General features: G+C 44.4%; 1 protein-coding gene across 1 annotated transcript in view; it reads left to right on the plus strand.

Moving 5' to 3' along the window:
* Positions 1-21,485, plus strand: part of CAMK1D (calcium/calmodulin dependent protein kinase ID) — a 240,535-nt gene that overhangs the window by 199,442 nt on the left and 19,608 nt on the right. The window contains exons 6-8 of the mRNA XM_068401072.1: positions 1,511-1,586; positions 11,615-11,727; positions 13,494-13,572. Of these exons, the coding sequence (XP_068257173.1) occupies positions 1,511-1,586; positions 11,615-11,727; positions 13,494-13,572 (268 nt within the window). The remainder of the gene's footprint in view (positions 1-1,510; positions 1,587-11,614; positions 11,728-13,493; positions 13,573-21,485) is intronic.

Here is a 21,485-nt window from a genome sequence, read left to right on the forward strand (position 1 = left end):
TAATATTTACCCTGTGGTGCAGATTGAGGCATATACTGATCTTCAAGAGTCTTCATAATCTGTCTGCCAGGTGTATTTTTACCCACATTCCCCTGGATTGTCTTCCTTTTTTACAATGTCTCTCCAGTGTGACTTGACCCTTTCCATCCTTCTGTTGCTTGTGGAAATGCAACCTGGATACCCTCATCTGCCTCGTGCACCGTCTTCCCTTCAATCCCTTCTATAAGCTCTCATGCACAAGCACCAGAAAATCTTTTCTGTTTCTCATTATTGCTTCTTGTTCCCTTCCTTGCTGGAAGTTTTGACCTTAGTTTTGTTGACTTGTCTAGCTTAAGAAGATAACTCTTTGAAGAGTCGTTACCAGTACTCCAAAGCACATGTAGCAACTGAATGTGAGGCTCAAGTTTTAATACATTTATGTGCTTCACAATTTTTTTTTTTTTGCTATTCTTCAAGTAACTAACTGCTTTGATGTTGGTAAGACTCCTAGCAGAGGAAGGTGTAACCCCAAAGAAATATTTTTGCTGGGACTTGCCCTTTCATGATTTTTTTTGCAGCATTTGAACTCCAAAGTACTCAGAGGCAATACTCTGCTTTTTAAAACCCGGAGTGGCAAGTCTGCTTTAGGAATGCCACAAGCAGTGATTTCTTGCATTATTGTGGACATTTTGCTTTGAAAAAAAGCAAAAGCTTCTTTACATGAAAAAGATTAGAGTCACAGGGTTTTAAAATTTAGTTTAAGCATTTGGACTGAGTGGTCCCAACAGGGCAAACATAATACTCCAGACTCCCAAAGAAAAAAATGCCCCTTTTTAACTCTCACTGGTATAAGAAAGGAAAGCAGACCCACAAAGTTTCAATAAATGCCCAGGCTCTCACTTATAGCAAAATTCAGACTATGGTGTCTGAAAGCTATAGAGGTAGAAGGCTCAGTTCCTTTGTGCATGTGTCCAGTTCCTGCTATTTTTCATTTCTCCCTCTGAGGTGTCCATGCTCCCAGAGACAAATGGCTCCCTCTGCCTCTGACACCCAGCAGGCTTTGGAAAGCAGCTGTTGGGAGGTGTGGCGACAGCTCTCCTTCCTCTCCTGCAGACGTAGCTTACGCCTCCCTGACACACTGCACTTTCTGGATTGCCTCTTGAAATCTCCCATTTGGCAGCATGACATGATGGAGCTGCAAGGTTGTCAGGGTGAATGTGCCTCTCAGCGCCGACGCAAAGCTTGGCCTCGTTTTCCTCCAAGTCTCCTAAAGTTCCTCTGACAGGACATGATTTTTCTGTGCTTGGTTTTGTTTTCTGTCCTTGGAGTCAGAAAATGGGGAATTTGCTCCACTTCAGGAGTTGTTCTTTGTGAGAATATGAGCTTCACATCAGGATATTTGCAAACGCAAGGGCTGTATGTGGAGAGCAACACAAGGTCTCAGGGAGCTTCAAGTTTCAGGGTCCTACCTCGTGACCACATTCAAATGTTTGGTCTTGTAACATGTACTTGTTTGGCTTTTCATTTTCAGCTCCTGAAGTGCTGGCCCAGAAACCCTACAGCAAAGCCGTGGACTGCTGGTCCATCGGGGTCATTGCGTACATCCTGTGAGTATCTGTTGGGTTTTCAATCACAGGCAGCTTTGGGACCTGCAACATGCTCTGCCTCCATATAGTTACCCACTTAGTCTGGGCCAAAAAAGTTAATCTGTGACACTTGTGACCCAGGACGACATGAACCCTGGACACCTCTCAATTATGTAAAGGCTGAAATTTGAGCAGAAGTGGTAGGAAATTAACCAGGACCCTTCAAAAGCAAAAATCCTTGCTCCTGCCTGAACTACACTGTGTGCAATAGTATGGGCTTGTCCAGGTTGTGACGTTAGTGAACGTATTCCCTCCCCTGCTGAGGTTAGCTTTGACAAAAAACAAATTTGGGCATATCCACAGAGCACAGCATCATGCCCACAGGCGTATTCTGAAGCGCCACCTCTCTCAAGGCGTCACCGTAATGGCTTTTTGTTCCCTGGGAAGGGCACAGAGGAAGTTAAGGGGGGAAGAGTTTTTCATGTACTGCAGTGACTTTTTCTCATCAAAAAATAATACAAAGTATTGAGAATTTACTGAGAATGAGAAATCATTTTTCTTAACACATCCAACCATCAGGACCCATAGGAGAGAGTGAGCTGACTTCTGCCCTGTCAGTTGTCACTCTTCCATCAAGCCATTAAGCCTCTGCATTCGTGGCTGAGATTTGCTCCTCTAATGGGGCTAACTGCTGTTCAAAGGAGTGGGGATTGGTTGCTTGAGAAAGCTACGGGACAAGAACTTCTGTGCATTCTCCAAAGTGGTGGATAAGTCTCAGAACTCACAGAATCACAGACTGGTTGGGGTTGGAAGGGACCTCTGGAGATCGTCTAGTCCAACTCCTACCAAAGCGGGTTCCCCTAGAGCACATTGCACAGGGTTGCATCCAGGCGGGTTTTGAGTATCTCCAGAGAAGGAGACTCAACAGCCTCCCTGGGCAGCCTGTTCCAGTGCTCTGTCACCCTCAAAGTAAAAAATTTTTTTCTCATATTGAGATGGAACTTCCCGTGTTTCAGTTTGTGCCCATTGCCCCTTGTCTTGTCACTGGGCACCACTGAGAAGAGTCTGGTTCCATCCTCTTGACACTCATATGTTTATGGAGATTTAATGCCCGTCCTCATTCAGTACCTGCCACTCTTCACAAAGGCTTACTAGGATAATTTAGATTGGAGGGGACCTCAGGAAGTCCTGTCCTTGAGGTCAGACTAGGTTACCTAGGGCTTTATCCAGTTGGGTTTTGAAATCCTCCAAAGACGGAGACTGCATAAGGTCTGTGGGCAACCTGTTCCACTGCTTGACTCTCCTATTGGGAAAACGTTTTTCCTTATATTCAGACTTGTCTCCATGAAATGGGGCAGCCAGTACTCTAGACGTGGGTGCACGTTCAGTGCTTGAGCCATGGAAGTATGTAAGTCACCCCTGCACCAGTGGCAACACCTGGAAGGATTGGAGAGGTGTCCTGGCCACTGTGGTCACAGGGATACCGTGGTATGAGAGGTCATTAGTGCTGTCCAGAGAAGGGCACCCATAACATTTCTGGGCACCATCATCTGAATCCAGTTCTGTGTGCATGAGCATGTGAAATCACTGCTAATATTTGGGTTGAGAGGAAAATGCAGAACTTGTCTGTGAACCTGTAGGAAGACTCCCTCTAGCTTAGGGACTTCTCTTGATGGGGTGGTCTGTGCTTGGGGCTCAGGTTCATGAGTTCATGTATGTCATTCACATAACTGCATTGGGTGCTTCTGCACAGCGTAGCAGACTTTGAAGCAGGAGCTATTCATGTGGGTCTTCGAGAGGAGGTCAGGCTGTCACCATGGGCTGGCTCAGGGTGACCACGCGGAGCACAACAAGCCTGTTCCTTTTGTGCAAGAAAGCACAGAGCTGCTGTGTAGCTGTCAACTGCTGCAGAAACAAATGTCTTTTCATGCCAGCATTACCAGTGTTTTCCTTTTTTTTTTTTTTTTAATTTTTCCCTTTTACACAACTGTCGCAGTTACACAAGACTGAAGGGAAAAGCAGCTCCAATGAGGCACAGCATTAAAGCATTCCTACTTTGTTCCCTTTCTCCTTATGCAAACATTTCATGGCTTGTCAACATGAATAACTTTTTGATGGTGTAGTAGAGCTATTTTTGCCAGGACAAACCTTATTGCTGTATTATCCACTCTGTGCAAACGTTCATTCTTTACATTTTCATTTAGTCCTGAGCATAAGCTATATGCTACTCAAAATAACTTTTTTATATTAAGATAGTATATTTATTTGCATGTATGTTTATTTATTTAAAACAAAGCCCTGCCTAAAAACATCAGCTTTATGATTGAGTTTGCCATTCTACATGAATATTTTAAAACTTCTTGAGTACAAAACTTTGCAGGGGGATGGATTTATCTTGGAGCAACCAACAGCAGGATGCAAAAAACTTTTGCATAACAAAGCAAAAATCAGTGCTGATTCTGACTTTCTGGCCAAAGCCCAGCGGGACATGCTACAGCAGTGAGGAAGACCGCAGGCATGCCAGAGTACCTTGGAGGCTGCTTCACACATCATTCCCTAGTGCTCTTTTAATTGAGGATGGTGTGTGCTGACCCAAACTTGCCATCTTCCACAAGCAAACCTGAGCATGGAAGGCCTAGACGTCGGGGTTTTTTAACATTTTTGGTCCTTGCCAGCCATGGCAGAACAATCAGGTAGAGTCTTTTCTGTTGCTTTTGTAGTACTTCCCTGAGTACCAGCTTCAGAGAGCAGGAGGAAGGAGGATGCAGGTGTAAGACAGCAGTATGCTACCTCACTTCCAGGCTTGACCACTGCCCAGGTTCAGCTAATTGTCAAATATTCACCATGAAAATATGTGTCCATCTGGCAGCCCACAGGAGGGGAGAACTGCTGCGTCCTGGTTGCCTGGAGATAAACTTGTCTCTGCTTTCCTCCAAGTTTTTTTTATCTCCAATCCCATTCAACCATGGCTTATGCACCGGAGGTCTTTTTTGTTGGCAATCTTGTTGTTATTTCACTTGTTGCTTTTACGCATCTTGCTGAGGAATATGGATGAGGCAGTGCTAAGCAATGTGTCCTCCACCACCCTGTTAATGAACACATCTTCGATAGGTGGAAGGTTTCAATCTCATCCATAAACCTCCCTCCACTTCCTAAGTGAGGCTGCTCTTTCTGCAAGGTTCAGCTCAGCCGTTTCCTGCTCTGTTTTCCAAATCAACATATGCTGGACTTGTCAAGAAAGGTGTATGCACTCCTCAAATCTAAATTCCCCATTTGCTGTACAGGGAATTCCCAACCCTGAAGGCTTAAATCAGTTTAGCAATAACGAGTCCCTATGAATTCATGTTTGCAGGACAAGGAAATCTTTTCAGGGTTTCTGTGCTTCATGTAATAAGGACCTGATTTATATTATGTACAGTCAAAATGCATGACAATAATGCATTGCTGTAGAAGGAGCGTGGTAATGTGTTTGCCAGACTGCCGCCCAAGCCCACTGCTTGGGTGGGATTGGGTCTGAGATCAAAACACCTCCTTGAATATTTCTGCATGTGAGCTACGTCCTTCAGCTCGTGTTAGTCAGCAGCACTCCAGGGCTCACTTTGGCTACCCTCATGTAGGTGCTTAGTGCTGTTTCAGTCACCTACAGTGTCCTGCCTGGTCTCAAGATGTGGCTACAGGACCATGCAGCCACCCATGGCATACCTGCCAGCTGGGGACAAGGGTCCTATAAACTTGACAGCTTCTCCAGTGGCACTGGACCGTCCTGCATATGCGTTTAGTGCCACGCTGGGGTGTCCAGGACAGCCACATGGATTTGGCAAGTGTAACACACTGCAGAGACCTTCCTTCTGGAGTGGCAGATGGAGGCCGAGCAGGAGAATATGGACCGTGTCGAATAGCACCAGATGCCCATGCTGAGGCTACTGGATCACACCCTGTTCCGTACTCAGCCCTTCACAGTACGGTTTCATCTGCTTTATGGTACATTTGCATCATTCTCCAGTCTCTGTTGACTCCATCTACTGTTGAATGCGATGGGAGCTTAGAAACCCAACCCACATCTTATGTGTCCTAGTCTTGAACTGGATCTCATCCTTGCTTCCAGGAATAGCCAGAAACTGCAGATGTGGCCTCGTAAGAAAGTGAATGTCAGGGGCACAGTGAAGACAGAGAGGAAGAGGAGTCCTTCCTTAAGCTGGTAGGAAGTAGCCCTGCTGAGGTGTCTGATACCACCACTGATGGGCACATGTTTAACATCTAGGTTTTCTGTCTCAACAGTGCCACACTACTGGAAGTAGCAGAGCCAGCATGCTCACCCTGCACAGCACGACATGGCGCTGAGATCCACAAGCACCAGCAGCACAGCCACCTTGGCGCAATGCTGGTAGTTAATCCTGCCCTGAGCAGGAGTTAATAATTCCAATATATCACCACACCCATCCGGATATGCCATTTCCAGCTCCACAGTCAGCACAGTTGGAGCTACTTGCACATGCCCAAACCAGTCAGAGACATATTTATGCACAGGGCAATCCAAGCACATTGTCCTGCATCACCTCCCCACCTCTCCCACGAATCCTCACAGCCACTCTGAACAGGATGTTGTCATTTAAGAAGATGGAAACTCAGGGGAATCCAACACAGAAGCCAGGCATAAATTAAAGATGCTTTGAGCTATTATTGCAGCAAGTGGTTTGAGTGCCTCCAGACACAAGCTCAGTCTCACATGAGAGCCTCCAGTTTATGACACTGGAAGAACAAACTGTTTCTGGGGTGCCGACGCTCTAGACAAATATTTGTTTCTGTGATATGCAAGGTGAAGGATGGCTTAGGAAAGAAAATCTTTGTTTCAGTGCCAGTCTCTAATGCTTCTTGTTAATGACAGCCAGATTGCAGAGGCTGCACTAGCAGAGTTTTTATCAAAACCTGTTTTGCATGAGAAGTCATTATTCACACGAACTATTTTTAACAGCCTGAAATTTCCTGTTATTCCAGTTGCAACATTTCTCAATTTGAAACAGCCTCACCGTTGAGCTCAGCTTTCTATTTATCACAAGGTAGTTTTGGTAATGCATTCATCTTAAAAATATAAAACACAAGAAGAGCAAGAGACTTCACTGGATTCCCAGCAGCTGGATTTTGGACCTGTCTAGGTCACATGAGGGGTTACAAAAGCCTGGGGATCTGTAATACTGATCACATGCATATCTGATATAATGAAGATTAAGTTAATATATGCAAAAAACAGAAGATTATGTTCCAAAGCTGGAAAAGCACCCGGGGCCACAGAATGCTCTGCCTCAGCCCCTGGTTATTCATACGCAACACGTCCTGTCTCTTCTGCACTAGGCTGAACACATTTTGCCCTGAATTTTCTTCTGATTCTGCTCACTGGTAGGGCAAAAGAATTACTGGTTTGTTATTGTTATTTATAAACAAGGACTGTCTGGAGATAAATCTTGGATCATACTTTCCTGTACTTCTTTGCTGCCGAGTTGTTTTTGATTTTCAAGTAGATGTGCATGAAATCATCAATGGTGTTTGTATGGAAGGATTAACCAGGGACAGTACAAAGTATGTTATGCCAGAAAACGTTTCCACCATCATCCTGGAGTCATGTGTTGGGAAAAGCTGGCCAGTCATCTCGCCTGCTCGGCATCACACACAAGCCTAAGCAAGAAAGTGAGGAATAACTTGCTTGTTCGGTACTGGAAGGAGAACCGGTGGTGGCAAAATGTACACAGGCATGTTGGATTGCTCAGAATAACACAGTTAAACACTGGGAAAACAATCCCAAATGATTGCTCCTCGTTGCTTTCTTCTTAATTTATTTTTTATTCCCTATGCTAATATGTCCTTGTCCACAGTTTTGTGAGGGCACAAGTGTCAGCCAGTATGAGGGTCTGTTCCCAAAATAAAAAGAAATACATGTGTTTATCCCTATAAATAGTACTTGGATGACTTCCCACACCATACATTCTCAGGTCTTTGAGCACTTACTGAATTCTTTGCTCTAATCTCACTATAAAATTGTTTGTACAACTAACCCCGGTGCCTCTTGTGTTGCAGACTGTACACTGACCATGCGAATGGGTTATTTAGCCTTTAGTATCACCCCCAATATGTAACGAGAGCTTGCAGGGGTTTGCTTTCTCTGCCTGCTGAGGAGAAGATATTCCTGGTATTTGTCTTGTGCACTCCTGATGGCTTCTAGAAATGGCTTCTGGCAATATCTTTCTTTTGTTCATCCACCTGTGTTTTTCTTATCTGTGTCTCATTCTTTTTAAGGCAAGACTGGGAATAGGAGGTTGAGGGAAAATCTGTTGCCGATGTGATAAGGTTTCTAAATAATTCTGAAAAGCTTTTATTTGGCAAAACCGCGAGAAAATGATGACAGCTAATAGCTGCCTGAAGCTCCCCCAGGACAATGCAGGATTTTTTCACATTGAAGACAGAGGGGTTATTTTTGTATTTCTGCATATCTGAAGAAAAGCAGCAGAACCTCTGATAGTGAGGTCATTTTTTTCGCACAGAAAAGTCCCAGCAGATGGAAATGAAGTCGGTGGGATTTTGATTCTGTAAGAATTAAATAAAAACTTATTATGGACTTTGGAAGGTGGCCCAGTTGCTGTAAGTCCAGTAAGATTTCCTCCAGCCATAAATTGCATGATAGGCTAATTTACTGGGGCTTTCCCATCCCTTACTGCAAAGCTGGTAATGTTAAAATGTTAAAATAAGTAATGTTAAAACTTCTGCGTCTTCCTAAACTCTGATTTTAAGGGAAAGGACAGCAGGACAGTCAGTACTTTGGCTTCCACATGGAGGACCTGTGCTAGGATGCTCTGGTGTTTCCCTCCCACATGTCATCTCCTCTGTCCTAAGAAGCTTGCTCCCTTCTCACATGCTTTCTGCTATAGGTCCTCAGTGATCTACCTCCTGGAGGAACATCCTTGCATCCCCCTATGCAGGAGGTTCATCCCCGTCCCTGGCCCAGCCAGGACTGGCCCTTGCCCTGCTCTCAGGCAGGGACGTTTGGAGGGATGTCCCTGCCCATGACCTGTAATAGCGACTAACACTTCTCAAGCTCTCACCAGCAAGGGAAAAGCAGTGCCAAAAAAGTCTGTTTTCTGCCCTGTGCCCGTCTTTCAGCAGCCCTGGCATCCTCCTGCATGATGCTGACTCCTCTTACATCAGACCTTCCACCGTGCACCCCTGTGATGGGCTGCAGTGACCTCCCAGACACAGAGGTAGATACCCCAGATGTTCAAGCCATGTAGAGGAGCAGGGGAAGAGCTGGGTGGGTGTAAGAAAGTGATTTAAAAGCTCTGGGGGGGCTGGGGCTCTTGTTTCTCTGCTCACCCCTTGCAGGGTTATAGCTCTCCAGCTCTGTGCTACTCAGAACTTTGCTCCTACCTTTTGCTGCCACGAGCATGTATAAATCAGAGCAGCCCTAACTTGTGCTCTTGTACATTTGCCAAGGTAATTAGTACAATGCACATTTTAAGACAGTTATTTCTCTCTCCGGAGCAGCCTGCCAGCGCTTCGGCATGCACAGCGCTGTCTGCTCGCCTTAAAATGCTTTATCGGAGCAGTTTGGTTTGTTTAAGGAAAATGCTGAGGAAGGCAAGAAATTAATGAAGGGCTCTCAGGCTTCTTATACAGAGCTCCAGGGAAGAGGGACAGAGCAATGGCTCCGAGTACCTTTGGAGGAGCAGTTTTCCTTCAGCCTGGGCACCTCTACCCCAGTGGGCATCCTAACAGTTGCAGTGCTGGTGCTGTCAACTCCAGCATTTTCAAACCCAAAGCACCCAAAATCTTGAGGGTTGTGACAAAAGAGGAGGAAGGTGAAAATCAGTTTGTGTGCATCCCCTCACAAGACTGTGGTATGTAAGCGCTGATATTTGTTACATTAAAGCAAGTTATATAAATGTTCTTCCTAGATACCTGTAGAGCTGGATCCTGGTTGCGGATCCAGTTTCTGCATTAGGTTACCAGATGTTTTTCCTTCATTACCCAGGTGCATAGTGGGTTTTTGGCATTTGCCTGAATGCATCAATTTTAATGGCCCTTCTCATACGCCACCTCCACCACTGGGTTTCACGTGGGAGTTGCTGCATAGAGCCCCATACACAAGCGCATGCCCATTGAGTAGGTATGCAGGCCTGCTCTGAACATAAAGGCTTGTCTGGCATGAGGTTATCTTACTTGCTTTGGATAATGGCAGCCATCCAGTGGGACACAAATGAGGACTGGCTCATCTGCTTTGCAAGATAAAGAGAGAGATTTCTGATTCAGTTGAACCGCAGTGGATTCATTGTAATGCTGCAAATTTCAGTAGAGTTCTTCCAGGTCAATATGAATCTGACGCAGATCAACATCTCACTCAGCATTTACATTATTTATCAAGCACACTGGCTCTTCAGAGCTAACAAAGCATTGCTCCTTTCACCCTCAAGTGTTGAGTTGGTTCAAATAACCTCCAGGGCAGCTGGCTGCCTTTGGGTTATAAATAACTTGAGTATTTCATTTCTTACAGTTCCCTCCCCTTGCTCTGTTGTTGCTGCAGTGTAGTGTTTCAGCTAGATCTTCAGTCTGGTTATAATGGCTGGCTCTCTCCAATTAAATGCTTTATTGAGGCTGATTGACTCAGGATTTAAGAAAGCTATAGGAAAAAGATCATTTCAATATTGCAAAGCATGTGAAAGAATAATTTACACCATAGACTAGAGGTAAGACAAAAAAAATGTGTCATCTTTATGGAAGACAATAGAGACAGAAAGGCCTGTTTATCTGTGAGCAGGATAGGTTTGCTAAAACCTTGGACCAGCCTCAGAGGTAAATGTGACACTTTGCAGCACAGGTATTAAAACTTGAAGAAGGAGTATCTTCGCAGGCATGTCTGCACAGAGAGGGACAGGCCTCTTCATGTGGCATCGGCTGGACGTGAGGGATCTCTGAAACGAGTTTTATCGCTGCATTTGCTTAACGCAGTGTTGGATGTGAAAACCAGGACAGGACTGTTGTTAGCCTTAGACAAGGTAGGCAATTTGATGTGGGAAGCAAAATTGCTTGCGGAAGTGAGAAAGGGAGAGGCTCTCTGTGTGTTTCTGAAACAGCAGCAGGTCCACGTGCAGCCCATGCAGGCTCTGCTGCAGAGGTGGAGTGACTCCCAGACATCCTCTTCATTGTACCTGGAGACACAGAGCATGGCACAAACTGCAGACACATCCTGCCCTCTGCCTGATAGCTCTGTGGGGCTCCTGCTTTGCACCAGCTCTTCCTCCCCATTGTATGGGAGGAGAGGTCCATGCAGGTGGCCAGTGCTCCCCAGTTGTACTACAAGCCTTCCTATGCAGCTATGGTCTCTTGCACAATATAGAGACCACAGGTTGTGCTCAAAGCCTGTCCTGATGCCATGAAGGTGGCTGGGTAGGTGTTGTCACCTCTTGTGTGTCTCTGGTTCCTGAGGCTCTGCTGTGCCCGCATGTCTGCAGAGCTGCTGCACTGCCTCTCCTCTGTCTGGGACAGACTAAAGCTGGTGTAAGTGGCTTGTGTAAGGTGTTGGGTGAGAACGATCCAGAAGGACGACCAGTGAAGCCAATACAGAGAAGACTCTTGGATGGGGAATGGTTGTGCTGAGGGATGAGGGGGACTGGTGCTCTCTGGATGTAGGGTGTAGCCCATGAAATCTCCTTTTACCATATGTATAGGAGAGGATGGAAGGGCTCATGGCTGTGTCATAAAACCATTCCTCTGGCTAAACACCCAAAAGCACATAGAAGGAGGCCGAGATATCTACGTGAGTCAGTGTAGGATCAACTGCACTGGGTTTCCATGCAGACTTCCTCTTTGTCCAGGACGGTCCCAATCTTCAGAAGTGGGTTTACATGTCCCTGAACAAACTTCTCTCATGGTACTGCTTGCCTGCTTGAGAACTTAAAAGGGCAAATCTTAAACAAGGCATTTTCCTTCTTCTCCCTCCCTTTTTCTCACCTTCTTGGCAGAGACGGGTCCAAGGGTCACGTGTCTCTTTTCTTGTTCTCCGTTAGGCTCTGTGGGTATCCCCCTTTCTATGATGAAAACGACTCCAAACTCTTCGAGCAGATCCTTAAGGCGGAGTATGAGTTTGACTCTCCGTATTGGGATGACATCTCCGAGTCTGGTAAGAAGCTACTGCTCATTTAATTGCAACAACCATACGCAGATATGCTCCTCTGGGTGTGAGAGTGCACCCTCTGTAATGCGTGGAGCTCCTTTTAACTGGAAACCATTGGGAATGTGCATTTCTTTCAGCTCAAATAGTTACTGGATGTTATTTCTGCAGGAGAGCAAAGTAAGTACCATTTTGTCCAGTCACACACAGAGCACTAAAATGTAGCTGGAACAGAAGATAAAGATAGCAGAAGACTGTCCCAAGAAGACAAAGCAGTTTAATTTCTCCATCATATCCAAATAAAATGCAGATGGTTTATGTGTCATTAATAATAAGATGGCAAACTAGTTTGGCTCTGTTACTGAAACTGCACTGCAGATCCAAAGCGGGTCTTCAGTGTATACAGCAAAGAACCCAAGAAATTAATGGCTTCCAAATGAGGCAGGTAAGCAGATTCAGAAACTGGGTGTACTGTCCACATGGTCAGATCCAGATAGCTGCCCATATGCTCGCCCAGCTCCCCACCCAGTGCAGAAGCCATTTAATCCATAGCTCTAGTCAGTCTGGCAGAGAGGCTGATATACTACCCTGCTACAGGCAAATGTGCCTAAAGGCTTCAGGCTCCAGCACGGCTCATGGTCTGCCAGCAGCATGTCTGTAGGTGATGGCAAGGGCACGTTCAGCATTGCACGCTGCGTGCGCCACTGACGTGCTGTGTGGTCTCCAAGAGGTCACGCAAGCTTGGTGTTCTTGCTCTGTCCAGCCTGGGGGAACATCTGACATTTCACACAGGAGAAGAAATGAATTCTAGGAGCATTTCGTCAGACAAAAATATCCCTAGAAGTGCAGTTTTCTGATTCATTAGTATTACTGATTAAGGCAGGGGAGATATAAAAAGAAGTGTTTTATTTTAAAGATGATTATATATCCTGTTATCTCTGCATAGAACAACATTTCATGCTGCTTACATCTGTGGTCCAGATATCATTGTGATGGATTGCTTAAAAAGATATGCAATGAGAAGTTTTTTTTTAAGCCCATAAGGGTTTTCTGAGAAAATATGAAGGTCTGCTGGCAGACCCCTTTGCATTTTGGGGGAAAGTACATCACCTAAATCAGCACAAAGATTTTCCTGCCATATTTGGCTTTGCTGTGGCTCCTTCAGCTACTTCCCTCCTGAAACTACTGGACGCACGCCACGCTGCAATCTCCCTTCTCTCCATTATAGTGTCAATTAAAACCACACTACCTCATGCCCAAGGGAGTCCATTTTCCTCAGTAACTTGTTTTTAAATACACAACATGTCCTCACAGCTGCCCATGTGTGTGATTGCTTGGAGTGAGCAATGAGAAACTTCTCTTAGTGTGGCATCTGACCTCCTCCTTGCCTTTCCTGCTCAGTTAAGAGCATCTCCAACAGACATGGCCATATTCAGACCACTAAGATGGTCAGAGGCACTTGGTTGACCAGGGAGCTGGGAGCTGGCAGGCTTGAACTCTACTGACTCTGAATTATCCATCTCACTCCTAAATATACCTGCAGGAGTAGACGCCTTCAGCTTTTATCTATCTGCCATACTAAATAGCTTGGATTTAGTCCTAAGTCACTTTGGTTATATCTATACTAATAAATAACAAATGACCCAGGGCCGTTTTCTGGTGCTTTGGCCAGATGGCACTTGGTAGCCTAGTCAATGCTGTTGGCTGGTCATCCTGCAACAGAACTGACATCAACCCTATTGCTTTAAATTATTTTCTCTTTTTTTTTTTTACAGCTAAAGACTTCATTCGGAATTTGATGGAGAAGGACCCTAACAAAAGATACACCTGTGAGCAAGCAGCGCGGCACCCTTGGTAAGCAACAGCCACTGGTGTGTGAAACCCTCAGGACAGAGAGCATCGTTTTACATTCATGGGTGGAAGTGTTTTTTTTCTGTCACGTAGTATACTAACCGCTACTAAATTACTCTTGTGCTCTTATTCTTACAACCCCCGCCTTTGTCCTCCAGATTTTCCTGGAAAACCATGATGGACTTTAATATCATGCACAAACCTGTTGAGTATCTGTGTAAGGATTCAGTGAAATCCTGAATTATGTATGTTCGCTGTAGTGCAGCAGTGGGATATGCCAAAATGATTGAACCCAGAAATCATATTTTGGGGCAAAAGGTCAAATTCTGCAGGTGTGCAAAAAGCTGTATGTCAACCTGCTCACGAGGTCTTTGCCAAGGTAATATCAGAGCGCTTAAGATCTCCCCCATGAAGTAGGAAGTCCTCATCTGTGCTTCACAGATTATAGTCCACCTCCCGCTTGCAGTAAGGACCTGGATTCTCACGCTGTTTATCCTCTCTTGTTGAATGGAAGATATAGGAAGGCCTAGAGAAGGATAAGCTGAGTCTGAATTGGCTGTAGCAGTGACTGCAGAAAAGTACCTGGTCTGACTGTATTCGTAATTTAGACCTCTGTTAAGTGTGTTAAATTAGATGCTGCCTTTGCACATGGATGACTTCACCACTGTTACCCAAGGATTATGTAGCTGAAACAAGCGTGGCTCATGTACTTTTGACCAACCTTGAGTGACTGAGCATCACCCCACACTGCCAGCTGCATCCGCAAATGGGCTCTGGATGTAAATCTTTTAGGGCAGGGATCATTATATATGAAGCGAGATACTATTTTGGTTGTTATAATAGCTGCAACAGAAAGGAGTCAATGGCATGACATTTTCACCCCAGGTGTGCATTAGACTGTGTTTTTATGCTATCACAATTACCACAAATGTCATTTCCTTTTGCAGTTTCTGGAGCACTGGCTGGATGAGAGCATTAAGCTGTGCATTTGCAGGGGAACAGAAGGTTTTCCTTAGTGTCCATAGCCCCACAGAAAAGCTACTGAGCCACTGTTACAACTAGCTCAACAGCTTGATGGACCACAAAACCATCCTGGTGATGCAATTTGAGCCCAGGGATCATCCTCGAGTAGTGTAGTTAAGTATAAAACGCGTGGTAAGAAAGGCACAGGCATAGACGTTGTCAGTGAGTTTTAAGGTAGCACTGCTTTCTGCTGGGAGTTCGAGACATTGATTCAGAGGATGGGGTCTGCGTCCCTCTGAGGCTGGGGAGCTTTATCAGCGCAGCTCTGGTCACCTCTGCTTCCTCAGCAGACATGGGTTTTGGACATACTCCTTGACCTTTCTAGCTCTGAAGGGACAGAACTTGGTACCCAGCTTAAAAACATGTTAAATTTCGAAGCAGAGTAAAACTTCATAGAATCTCAGAATGGTTTGGGTTGGAAGGGACCTTAAAGATCATCTAGTTCCAACCCCCTGCCAGGGGCAGGGGCACCTTCCACTAGACCAGGTTGCTCAAAGCCCCATCCAACCTGGCCTTGAACACTGCCAGGGAGGGGGCAGCCACAGCTTCTCTGGGCAACTTATGCCAGTGTCTCACCACCCTCACAGGAAAGAATTTCTTAAAGAGTTCTTAAAGAACTTACAGCTGTAGCTCTAGAACAAATACTTCGGTTTGGCTTCAGTGAGATTTATGCTCCTCTCTGACTCTCACTGGTTTGTCTCATCTCGCTGCTGCTCTTGGTCCTGGGATCACATGGATAGTAAATCCTTTCAAAGGCTTTTACCATTCTGCCTTACTTGGTGATAAAGTTTTACCAATACACAGGCTGATGAATTACCCCCATCATTAATTAATTATTTGGCACTCATGAAGGCATTCTTCAGTAAGTTATGACTACAAAAGTGGTAGAAATACAGTGGGAATGATGTACCAATGTCTGACTGCAGATTGTCAGTTGCTGTGATTACAAATTAGGCCGAAGATAAGACTGAGACTCAGCCTTTACAATTAAAAAGTTTTAGGAAAGGTTTAGGATGCAGAAGGCAATGTAAATAATTGAGAAATGCAAAGTTCTTGCTTTTCATCCTCCATGCCAATGCCAATGAGATACATTTTACAGATGGTTAGCTGCATCAGTGGCTGGCATCAATACAAAAAAGAGATGAGGAGAAGTCAAGACCTGGGCCTGCCCCCTTTCCAGTGTCCCATCAGTAACTGCATTGTCTGTGTGACAAAAAGGAAATCTGGGAAATGAAATACAGCTTTCGTGAGATAAAAAAAAAAATACATTTCTAAATGATACTGACCTGAGCCTCAGGAAATTAAACAAGTTACAAGAGTCAGTATTAGAAATACAGAATAAACAATGGGAATGCAACTCCCAGCAGAGAATGAGGTGACCATTTGTATAACTCAGAGGCAGATTTTCCAAAGCCTTATATCCAAGATACACAAAACATAAGCATCCAGCTCTTGGCCCCACTACATCTGTGTTGGTTGCTGGAGTGCAACAAAGAAACGTGGCACTTGTAAGACACACAGCTTCTGGGCCCTGCTAAAGGAACAAAATGATAAAAAATGTTTTCATTCCTTTTTTTTTTCTTTTTTGTTCCTTTTGCATGTCATGGCCAGGGGCCAATGGAAACTCACAGGCTGCTCCATAAATTTTTATATTTTCTACAAAAATCTGATCTTCCATTTAAAAACACCCCCCCAAAAAGGGTTTTCCCCATTTCTGTGGCAGGGAGTCTTCTTCTGCCAGGCTGACTTTGTGAGGCAGTGGTTCATTTGCAGGGCTACCTCCCAACCATGTAAAGCATGGCTCGGGGTCAGCCTTCGAGATGTCAGACATGCAAATGGTACTGCAGTAGGGAGGGTTAAAATATTCACCACGTTTCCGTACCCCATCCCAAGTCCACCTCCCCTCAACACAGAGACAATATGTGCCAGTGGATTAAAGAGCAGAAGGACAGTTGTACAGTGAAAGCAAAGCATGGCGGTTTCCAAAGATATGGCTTCAGATCTGCCTCTGTCCTCCCCAGTGAGCTCATGAGCAAAGCTCAGTATCTCACTCCTGCTTGCTCTGAAAAGCCTCCTGTAACATAAATGTTGCAGTTATGGACCTCTTTGGAGAGTGGTGCAGAGACTTTTTATAGAGTTTGGATCCTGTAGTGATAAATGCTACTAAAATGCCTTTTTGGATAATCAAGGTTACTCACCTGGATGTTATCTCTTGTTTCAGAGTTAGTGCTAGGATCTCCTTTTGCCAAGCCATTGCTCAAGAAGTATTTTCCACCCAGATTGCTTCTGCCAGGAAATAATGAGGTTTTTACTGCTTCTTTTCTCATTCTAGTCATTATATGTGTTGCAATAGCATCCTCCCCTCCTCTTTGAAGGAGAGGAAGGCCTTTTCGGTGGAGGAGGAGGAGAGCTCTGTGCTTCCTCTCAATGCAACTGTGTCGTTCCCTCAGCTTGGGCATATTTAAGCTTCCAACAAGTCCAGGCTTGAGTTCCTTTCTCTCATGGTTACATTTAGTGTTGCAGCAGTTGGGAGGCAAAGGTGCAAGTGTTTAGCCAATGGAGACATATGAGCATGTATTTTTTGGCACACACCTGCTAGCAGCCTCACCTTCCACAGTGTCTACATAGTGTTGTGTTGTCTGTGTGTGATCAAGACTAATGAGGTATGTAAGACTAGTGGCTTAGTGGGAAGAGATGGTCAGAGCAGACTTCAAGTGGTCCCATAAATGATATGTTCTTGCAGAGTGCTTACACTTCAAGTAGGCCTTAATGGCATCCCATAAAAGGGCTTTTTTTTGTCTGCAGGATTGGTTCTGTAGAGCAGCATAACTGGAGAAGCATCTTTGAACCCTATAGTTCACATGAAGTGAGAAATCCCTATTCCACTGAGGTCAATGGGAGTTTTGCCACTGACTTTGATGAGGGTCAGGGTTTGGCTCCTTGTCTCCACGGCTGAACACAGCACGTCTACCTAAGTCTCTGGTGCTGTGCAAATGGTAGATAATTAGTATGTATGATGAAGTGGCTCCGTGTAGTGACATTTTCCAGCTTTCCGTTTTTCTTCTTCCTGTGAAATCTTTTCCTGCAGTATCAAATCATTGGGATCAGCCACAAATTAGGAAGAAATCTATCAAATCATGAGTATTTAACACATACATTATAATCTGATTGTGATAGAAATAGTTAAGTGTGTATGAGATGGCTACCTGGCCATGAAATTTTGTTGTTTCAATATATAACATTTGTGAAGAACAAACTGATTCCAAAATATACCTCTTAATTACCATGTTTTTATTAAAAACTTCCAAACAAAGCTTGCAAGAACTGGATCTTGCAAAATATTACATTTGTGCCTTTAAGGTTAATAATCTCTTTGAATTTTGGGAAACTGCTCAAGAACAGCCAGCTTTCACATGACTAAATGTTTGTACAGGATCAGACCCTAAAAAAAGTAAATACTTCTTCCCACTGGCCCACTTTTCTGTGCTGTATCTGCTCCCCACATGCCTGCATTTACGTGATGTTTTGCTATTTATAATCAAATGGCCTTGGCAGGGGGACGGTATGTTAAACTTGGAGTTGGCAGAAAAGGAGCCTAATAATTGCAGTGAAGTATGGCAGCTGAAACAGTACAATATGTAAGACTCGCTGGTGCAATGATTGCACTCCAGCCTGTACAATCTGTCCATTTATACAGATTTCTCCAGTTTAATATACAGGTGAGTTATGCTTTCCGTTGGAAAAGTTATTTATTTTATAGTGTGTCTTTCACTGAGGTTTGCACTGTTTATGGTGTGTTGCAAAGGTGCAATGTTCTCCTTAGCTGTTCCACTGTGACTTTTCGACAATGAGGTGGAAAATGAAGGTAACAAAAGAGTGGGGTAATTTTGCTGCAGCTTGATACATTTTAATGTTTCCCTAGCTCATGTTAATGATGGCAATTAAGTTTATTAAATATATTGCCATGTCAGAACTCACATCCTGTTTAGGGCAGTCACTCAGACTGCAGTGATTAAGGGTGAGCAGCAGAAACCCGAGGACCTGTTTTTTCCAGCTATAGAATTCACACTTCGCTCCCTGTCAGGTCAAGCTGAGTCATGCAGCTCCAAATTCAGCCTCTAGGCTGGGGTCAGAGGGAAAGAAAACAGTCCTCAGAGGGCAAGGAGGGGGCCCAACAATTAGGAATCTAGTATAGTGTCCTGGTTTGGACTAGGACAGAACCAATTCTCCTTTCAGTGATTTTTCCTTTCAGTTAAGTTTCTTCTAAGTAACTGCACTTTCTGAAGTTGATTACATGTTTTTCAGATGATGTCCGCCGCTTCTAGAATTGATAACGCTTGAAGTTTGTGGTTATTACTATGGTAACAGTAGGAATGGTATGCAGAAAGGCTCTTGCTTATACTTATTCCTATAGAAACCAAGGTCACTGATAGATTTCTTATGGTTCACAAGTGAAAGGCCGTAAAAGGGTCTCACTTGGGGGGAGGAGTGGGCAGGACAGGTGACCCAAAATTGACCAATGAAGTATTCCATCCCATACACGTCATACTCAGTTTAAAGCTGAGGAATCATGAGGGTCGCACTCTCTTCTTCCATGGCTGATGCCCAAAGAGGACTGTACCCATTCTCCTGCCTCCAGTCCCAGTCAGTGTGCTCCTGAATCCAGTTTCCATCTGTTGTTGAGTCCAGTCTGGGACTTCCAGGAGCCTGCCCTGCAGCACCAGTAGTGACGTGATCGTCATCGGGGCAGCTCGATCTTGGGTTTATATATATTTGTATATATTTAACTATATCCATTATTATTACTATACTCTTTTTCATTGTTATAGTTTATTAAAACTGTTTTAACTTTCCAACGCTTAAGTCTCTCTCCCTTTTCTCTTTTCCTTCCCCTTCTGAGGGAAGGAAAGGGTTAATAGAGAGCGTCTGTTGTCCGTTTAATAGCCAGCCCAACTTTAAACGTTGATGTATAGGAATTGGAAGGCGTGCCATGAATTTATTTGGTCTGTCACATATTTCCCAAGTGACCTTAAATGGGATTTAGAGCTGTGTGCTGAAGCCAGTTACGGCATCGAAGGCAAGTTGGGACATGCAAATTAAAGGGTGATGTATGTGTCACCTCCCTGTATAGACTGTATAGAGGAAAAGGAAGTTGTGGCACCTAAATTAGACACCTGTGTCCACGGGTACAAGTGTGGCCGTCACCTTTCCCACTGCTCATAGAGAAGGAGAGTGGACACTTGGGACATGCTGATATTCATCCCCGTCTATGCCGAAGAACCGCAAAGCTTTGGCAAGAATTAAGCCTCTGCAAATTGTGACCGTGACCCTGAGTGTTTATTATGTGCCAGAGAGCACGAGCCAGATAATAATTTCCACCCAGGCAAAGGACATGGTTTACAAAGAGCTCAGTTCTCAGACAATGTTGTCTGAAGTGTGAAAAGGGCTCCCTGAAGGGAACTGCTGATGTTTACAACATTAAATCAAACTCTTATCGAGTTCAACCCTGCACTCTATTTATTTTGGAGCATCACTTATACAGTATGTGCATATGTATATTTATACACATGCATGTGTGTATGTGTGTGTGTATATATATGTGTGTGTGTGTGTATGTATAGAAGAGTTATGATCCTTCAGCATCATCCATTACAGCTAACTCCATGTTTCCTGTCATCGTACTCAAGAGTATTTCCAAGCACTGTTTGGCCAGCACAGCGTTTGAGTTGGCTGCCTTCAGTATGAAGGTTCAGAAAATAATGGTACATGAAAGACTGCCTGCCATTGTGGGCAGGGGGTTGCGAGAGACATATGCTTGCAGTATGCTGACAAAGAACCATCTAAAAGGAAATTTACTGGTTTTGTCTTTGTTGGAGGTTCCGCTCAAAGCTTAGAAGTCCTGTGGCCAGATAAATTGCTGTGTTAGCTTTGAACCCAGATAGACAGCTAAAATAAATTAGATATTATGAAATGATATTAGATATTATAAATGAATGAGATATTATAAATGAGGAGCAGCTGAGGGAACTGGGGTTGTTTAGTCTGGAGAAAAGGAGGCTGAGGGGAGACCTTATCGCTCTCTACAACTACCTGAAAGGAGGGTGTAGCAGGGTGGGTGTTAGTCCCTTCTCCCAGGTAACAAGTGATAGGATGAGAGGAAATGGCCTCAAATTGTGCCAGAGGAGGTTTAGATTGGATATCAGGAAAAATTTCTTCACCGAAAGGGTTGTCAAGCATTGGAACAGGCTGCCCAGGGCAGTGGTGGAGTCACCAACCCCGGAGGTATTTAAAAGCTGTGTAGATGTGGTGCTTAGGGACATGGTTTAGTGGTGGACTTGGTAGTGTTAGGTTAATGGTTGGACTCGATGATCTTAAAGGTCCTTTCCAACCAAAATGATTCTATGATTCTGTGATTCTATAATATTTCATCATTAGATTAGATTCCTCTCATGTGCAGGGCCAGATTTGTTACGATTATTCATGAGAAATATCCTTCTTCGCTTCGGTGGAAGTATTTGTGATGGAGAGTCATCAGGTTGTGGGTTGGTATCTAATTCTGTGTGTTGAGACTGGATGTAAGACTGGAGTCAACATGAAGTTCCCCAAGCTGTCGTCAGGATGTAGCTGCTTTCAGGTGCTGCAAAACAGGGACCCTGAGAGAAAAAACAGGTTCCAGTTAGGCTAATCAGTCTTTGCTTGGTTCTGGGTGATGCTCAGCATGATAACAGATCATGCATTATTCTGATTTGTTTAGTTTTCTTTTTGTATACGTGTGCGGTAGGTAGAAGTAATATCTTTTACTGGGCCAACTGGTATAGTTGGTAAAAACAAGCTTCAGTGCTGACACAGTTAACTTCAAAGTTAACTGAAAAGCCAAGAACTATTGCTCAGGA

The sequence above is a fragment of the Nyctibius grandis genome, chromosome 5, assembly GCF_013368605.1.
Source record: "Nyctibius grandis isolate bNycGra1 chromosome 5, bNycGra1.pri, whole genome shotgun sequence".
NCBI lineage: Eukaryota > Metazoa > Chordata > Aves > Nyctibiiformes > Nyctibiidae > Nyctibius > Nyctibius grandis.